The sequence below is a fragment of the Hordeum vulgare genome, chromosome 1H (assembly GCF_904849725.1).
Source record: "Hordeum vulgare subsp. vulgare chromosome 1H, MorexV3_pseudomolecules_assembly, whole genome shotgun sequence".
Lineage (NCBI taxonomy): Eukaryota > Viridiplantae > Streptophyta > Magnoliopsida > Poales > Poaceae > Hordeum > Hordeum vulgare.
This window is the reverse complement of record NC_058518.1, coordinates 324,151,659-324,158,819: the sequence shown is the minus strand read 5'-3', so window position 1 is coordinate 324,158,819 and position 7,161 is coordinate 324,151,659. Positions and strand designations below refer to the sequence as shown.

The following is a 7,161-nucleotide window of genomic DNA, read 5'->3' as shown; positions in this document are numbered from 1 at the left end:
CGACAGGAGGCGGGAGGAGGACCGCTTGAGATGATGCGAAGTTTCATCGCTCAAAAGAGAGAATATCAACCCAAAGGAGTACGTGCATGCGCACTCGCTTCCATCGCCTATAAGTAGCACGAACGCCGCAACTCCCAGTTTCACCATCATCCTGCGCACTTGAGTTGGACGGACCGGTTAATATAATTGTTGGCTCTGTACGCACGCACGGTTGCACATATGATGGAGAAGGCCATGGGGAAGGCGCGCCTGGCGACGTGCGTGGTGGCGGCAGCGCTGGTCGTCGCGGCGCTGGTCGCCGCGGTGATGGCGACGTCAGGCAGAGCGAAGTCCGGGACGGGCGGGGCGTCGACGGCGCATTGCAACGCGGGGCAGCTGATGGTGTGCGCGGCAGCGATCATCGGCGGGGCGGCGCCGTCGGCGTCGTGCTGCTCGAGCCTGCGGGTGCAGCAGGGATGCTTCTGCCAATACGCGCGCAACCCAGCGTACGGTAGGTATATTGGCAGCCCCACCGCCCACAGGGCCATCGTCGCCTGCCGCGTCGCCGTTCCGAGCTGCTAGCCAGGCGGCCGACCGCGGGCACGATGTATATGTGTGAGTGTGAACTGTATATACTGTATACGTCTCGGTCTCGTACTTGTATTTTCGAGCTAAAATGCGCTTCAATGTCGTGTGTGTTAGAATAATCCGAGGCACATAGTTGATCTACCGAGGATCAAACAATCACACAAGCACGACACCGAGATTTGTTAACGAGGTTCACCATCATGGCTACATCTCCTGGGCCTGACTACGGGCGCTCCTTCCCATGACACCGTCACAATACCGCACATCGGCCGCCCGGGAGCCGGCACACGACGCCGGCTGCCCCCGCGTACATGTGCTATTATGTTGGCATAGGTTACGTGTGTCTAGCCCCGCTATATATGAGAGGCATAAGATACAAGTGTTCTACTTGGACACGACTCCATATCCTATCTAAACACAATACAACTACAAGTCCAATTGTAACCTACCTTGTACACAATATTCGACACAACTCTAACAAACTCCACCTTGACGAATATTCTCCACCACCTTGGATTCGTCCATGCGTCAAACCTCCATTACATTGGACTTGAGATATGCCATGAGCACCACTGCTACTCCGAGACTCCACGTGACTCCACCTGCAACTATAGTCCCTTCTTGTCTTCTTCACAGTCAACCCTCGAGCAAAGTTAAGTTCCTTATTACCCTACTTTGTGCTTCCAACTTCCGGAGTATCCGTTCAACGCCATTACACACTGATCACTAACCTGTGTGAAAGTGAACAACCCACATATTGAATGTCACATATAAGAGTTATCTGAATTCAACATCCTTGCTCTTTCTTGACCGTCCGTTTGAAACTTGAAGGAATTTCACCGTCGCCTTGTGTCACCCTGAGTCAAATTCGCAGTTGTCTCACCCTTTTCCCGGATAGTCTCTAACATGTCCCATAACTATAGCACTCTGCCTCCTTCTGTACTTTTCATCCACACTTTGTCATATGCACTGAACCCTACAGAATATACGGCCATGTACTCTCTCCGTTTTTGATAATTTCAGACTTTTCGTCACTTTCTCAGATTCTCCATGGTCACTCGTGTCCATCAACTAGCACCGATAGACCCAATCACCAACTTGAATCCGATACTCGCCAACACTGCTTCAGCACCCTTTGCACAATTTGTCTGACCACATGTCTGACCATTAGTGCCTTGATCTGTCATCGTGTCTCGTGCTTACCGCACGACTCGCCGCTATCACCGCGTTGAGCCTCTACTATCCTGGTCGAGTCTCCCGGGTAGCTAGCCCACACTGCCTCAACCCTCACTTTAGAGAACCACCGATCATCACCGACCGGTGCCGAGTATCACGTCTCCATCAGACCACTGGTATCCAGTCCGATCCACGTGTCTCTCGCTATCCGCTGAAATAGGCTTCGACTCTCCATGCATTTACACCGTAGACACTCCATCAACACAGAGTGAAGTCTTCCGCTAGACTCCAGCTCCACCTTCAACATGACTCCATGTAGCTGGCCCTTCTACCCCGCGCCCTGTTGACTTCAAGCTCTCTTGTGTGCACTGCCTTGAATCAACCCTACGTCATACTCAGTTGAAGCCGCACAAGCCCTCAGACCTGCACCATGTGTTTCCACACCTCAGAAGTTGGCCACCATCAGCATCACACTCATATGTCGTCGTCGCTGAAATCACTACCGTCTTCTGCTTTGACCGACATCCCCGTCGATCCGTCAAACAGTCCAGTCCAACCCAGCAGAAAATTATCCGACTGCAACCATGCTCCATCTTGCGTCATGTCCACCTCGCATAGCTGTGCATTGCTCAACGCCCTGTGTATGCATGATCCAGTGTTGCTTCATGATCACCTATTGCTCAACGATGGATTCTCTCACCAAAAAAACCCATCTAGATCCTACTACGGCTTTGTTCTTGTCTTTCTCTAATGTCAAAGCTTCCCGTCAAGACATACCCTAAAAAACAAACCCTGTCGACTATCACGGTCCCTTGAACCACTTGATCAGCCAACACCCCCTGGACTACTAAAATATTTTCCTTCGTCCAGGCAGCGAGAATCCCTACAACCAAATAGCCAACGGCAGTCCTTCTCTTACACATCATGTATTACTGATGCATGAACTTGATGTACTTTCGGCTAGCGCAAACAACAAGAAGTACGCAACGTGTCCTGAATCCTGCCCATGACTTTTGATTGTATATTTTCCTTTTAACAAATCGCACGTCACAGCTTCTCCCTGTTCAATCACTGCAGCGCCTCAGCTTGACTGCACACGCGCATGCTTAGAGCATCTCCAACAGCAGCGCAAAACAAGCGTGGCGTCGAAAAATACGCCGTTTTAGCGCGCGCGCGACGCGGCGGGATGCTCCAACGGGCGCGCAAAAACCGCGCGCGCGTTAAAACAAGTTGGGCGCACTGTCCATCGCCTTATCCCGCGCTGTTTATTTGGGGCGCTCAATTCCGCGTGCGGCGCGCGCGAACTCTCTCCTTTCTTCCTCCGTCGCACCGCGCGCGCCGGCGCCAGCGCCCCTGCCACCATGGACGCGCACACCGGCACCCCGCTCACCCCGCTGTACAGCCGCCCCCCTCCTCTCCCCCGCCGCCGCCGCCACCGCAGCAGCCGCCGCCGCCGAAAACCCTAGCGCGGCGAGCGTTGGCGTCGCCACTGCCGGAGCTCCGCCGACCGTCGGCCTCACGCGCAGCCTCTTCTTGCCGCCGCGGATGATCACACCGACGGGTGGCGTCGCGCCGGCGCCGTCCCGTGCCGCCGCCGCACCGTCGAAGCTCCCCAATGCGGCGGGGTCGAAGAAAGGAAAAACATTCGCGAAGAAGAAGGCGGCGGACGCCTCCGGCAGCTCGAAGGTGCGTGATGAGGTTAGGAAGGAAGATTCATCTTCGAAGGCGGAAGAATCGTCTTCGGAAGAATAGGAAGAAGACGAGGAAGATGATTGATGTGTTATGTCTTGAACTTTGTTGGATGAACTTGTATTTTGAACTTTGTTTGCATTTTGAACTTGGTTGGATGAACTTGTGGGCATGACTATTATTCATCAACTTGTTTGTGTTGAATTTCACATGTTCGTTGCATTTTGATGAATATTTCAAACTTATTTTGTGTCCAAATGCCATATCTTTGCGCGCTGCTGGAGCGGCGCGCGCGCTGCATTTTTGCGCACTGCTGGAGCGGCGCGTGCGCGCTGCATTTTTGCGCGGCTGCTGGAGCCAGCGCTGCGCGACGCGCCAAACCAGGCGATGGGCGCGCGACAAACATGTTTTTTGGGCGCGGCGCGAAGCGCGGCTATTGGAGATTCTCTTAGGGCCGCACGAGGCCTCTACCTTGCACCCCGAGCATCCGTGGCACTAGCTCAGCCTGCTACCTCGAACTCCATTGGCCTAATGCCAACCGGGCCTAACCTTGCAGGAGTAGCCGCGATCGCCTCGTCCACGTCGCCTCGCACATGTTGATGCACATGGGTTCAACTTCTGCCGCCACCGCTGCCTTCGATCGATCAAGACTGACCTACATCGATGCCTCGTTGGCATACATACATGCGCCTCGGTTGGACGTTCGTCCGACGGTCCGCCGATCGATCGCCATACAGCCTGCCTGCCGTTGCAATCCGATCTGCTGTTGCTGCCGTTGATCTCGCCGAGACTGCCTCGTACACGCTGCCCTGCCTTCCGATTGCTTCTTCATCTGATCGCAACCACACAATTTCCATGGAATAGCTTCTCTCCGATCAGCCTCTTCCACAAATCATCTTTGCATGGAACGATTCAACCTCTAGATCAACACAACGCAGCCTCCGAAGAACCTAGCTCTGATACCACTTGTTAGAATAATCCGAGGCACATAGTTGATCTACCGAGGATCAAGCAATCACACAAGCACGACACCGAGATTTGTTAACGAGGTTCACTATCATGGCTACATCCCCGGGGCCTGACTACGGGCGCTCCTCCCCAGGACACCGTCAAATACCGCACATCGGCCGCCCGGGAGCCGGCACACGATGCCGGTTGCCTCCGCGTACATGTGCTATTATGTTGGCATAGGTTACATCGTGTGTCTAGCTCCGCTATATATGAGAGGCCTAGGATACAAGTGTCCTACTTGGACACGACTCCATATCCTGTCTAAACACAATACAACTACAAGTCCAATTATAACCTACCTTGTACATAATATTCGACACAACTCTAACAATGTGTGTGAGGCCGGTGCGTAGTTTTTTTCCAACACAGTGCAAATGCGTATGCTCATACATATGCTTATGCAGACTGTGTGTAGTTGGATGGTTTAAGGGATGGATGCCTAGTCCACCGGGATGATGATTCAGGGCACACGAATGCTGAAGGACGCACTTTGTGAGCCGTCCTTCAACATGGAGATTCGTGACATTGATTTTTTTTAAAAGACATACATCTAACTTTATAAATAAAGGCACCGTGGCCTCCCAAATGGCCTTAAACTTGCGTAGAGGAGCCCGAAATGAGTCTAGAGTATAAGGATTTAACTGTAAACCTTCGAGACACTGAATGGGGCCAGACAACACTGTCTTCCTCCTTCGAGAGCATGGGGGAATGTGTCAGCGAGGTGATGCCAGTTACCCAACTCTCCCGGATAGAGAGAGAGTTCTTTTGAAGCCCAGCTCCCAGTTATTATGGGGGAGCTCAGAGATTGAGATCTTAGATTTAGGACAATACGAAAATAAAGTAGGAAACAAAATAGCTAAAGTAGCATCACTGTGCTACCAATCCAACCAAAATCGAGTAGACCCACCGTTCCTCATAACAAACTTGACATGATCCCGAAATACATCTCGGATCCTTGACCAAATCTCTTTAGAACTAGGAACCATTGGAGGCGGAGGCAAAAAAGGGGCTACTGTGCGGAAAGTATTTAGCTTTAAGGAGCAAGAACCACACCGTACCATGACCCGAAGTCAAAATCCCTCACCATCACTTAAGGCCTCGTTTGGTTAAGGGGGATTGGGGAGGTTTTAAGAGGAAAATCCCCGGGAGGGTCAGAAACCCACAGATCCTTAGACGCCCATTTGGTAGGAGGGGTTTGCTTAGCCCAATCCCCTCCATTCCCCTTCAATCCCTTCCTATCTATGTGTTTCAAAACCCTCCTGAGGGACTAGTGGAAGCAAAGCCCCGGGGATTTGAGAGGATTGGGTGAAACAAAGGGATTCACCCATCCCCTGAAATCCCTCCCTCTCAAAACCTTCCCAATCCCCCTTAACCAAACGAGGCCTAATGATTAGAAAGTTGTACATTACAAACATATATTCAAAAGGGGAGTGATCTGCGCCCGCGCGCCGGCCCAAACTTTCGGCCGGCCGCGCGCGGGCCGCACGATCCACCAACCCCCGCGCGTTCGCACCGTTGGATCCGCATACAACATTTTTCCCCTATGCAGCAAAATTTCGATGCGATGCAGCAATTTTTTTCAACGGTTGCAACAAAAAACAAAATTTGTAGCAAAAAAAATATCTACGTGATCGTAGCAAAAAAAACGAAGCTGATGGTACGTGGTAGCAAAAGTCAAACGCCGGTTGTAACAAATATATATGTGACGTGTATGCAACTTTTTTAGTGAACGGTTGTAGCAAAACATGATGCCGGTTGTAGCAAAAATTAACACGGTTGTAACAAAAGTAAAAAACATTGATTGTAATGAAAAATCCGACCAACTGGAGTTGCAACCAAACGTATATGCAACTTTTATACTGGGACAAAATATAGTAAAAAATGCTTGCAGCAAAAATGACGCTTGTTGTAACAAATTTAGCCGAAAAATGTTGCATCCATTGACCAGCGAATCGCGCGGGTGGGAAAAATGTTGCATGGGCCCCCGCGCGCGAGGGACGGCCGGCGCGTCGGTTCGGCCGGCGCGCCGTATGGAAACGATTCCCTATTCAAAATGACCAACCCCCAAAGTTGTTGGGCCTGCATATAATATTCCATTTGACTAGACGATATTTGCGCTTGTTGTTGGGGATGTTTCCCTTCACACGAGCCGGTATTTATAAGGGTGAGTTATCCGAGGCATGGGCCCAGATATAAGACAGCCCATGTACTACGTCGGGTCATTGATCGGCCCAGGCGACACCGGCTCTATGACATGGAGATGTAAGCCGGCGTATCCAAAGGCAAGCTTAAGGGAAAACCTACTTCAATCACGAATAGTCGACGTGCAAGATACATGGGTAAACTCGTCTTCTTTGTTCCCGATCAACCCGGTTCAAGCGACCACCTAGTTGCGATGTCTCCTAGACTTAGTCCTTTCATAAGAGCATATGACGTGACAAAACTACGACAGTTGGTGCCCACCGTTGGACCTGCGCACGGTGATGTTGAGTTCTTGGAGGGAGCTTTCCCAGAGATCATGGGATACGCGATTGGTCGGATGACAAAGAACCATCGTAGCAAGTTCTACATCAATGACTCGGGCTAGGGTTCCAAAGCCGACTCAATCAAGTACGGGTTCTGGGTCCCCTTCGGCAAGATCCACATCTTCTTCGTCAAGATCGGCGAATCTGGGACCGAGCCGGACATGTTCCCACGCACCGTCGAGTCAGCTCATCG

The 7,161-nt window shown here is 51.6% G+C and overlaps 1 protein-coding gene across 1 annotated transcript; it reads left to right on the top strand.

The window, feature by feature from the left end:
* The first annotated feature begins 234 nt into the window (after positions 1–234).
* On the top strand, positions 235–685 carry LOC123398929 (non-specific lipid-transfer protein 2P-like). Its single transcript, XM_045093374.1, has one exon. The coding sequence runs from the start codon at positions 235–237 to the stop codon at positions 559–561; it is 327 nt and encodes a 108-aa protein (XP_044949309.1). The 3' UTR covers positions 562–685.
* The last annotated feature ends 6,476 nt before the right edge of the window (positions 686–7,161 follow it).

Bases quoted from the DNA above. Each gene is read 5' to 3' on its own strand.
- LOC123398929 (XM_045093374.1), top strand. From the start codon at position 235: ATGGGGAAGGCGCGCCTGGCGACGTGCGTGGTGGCGGCAGCGCTGGTC.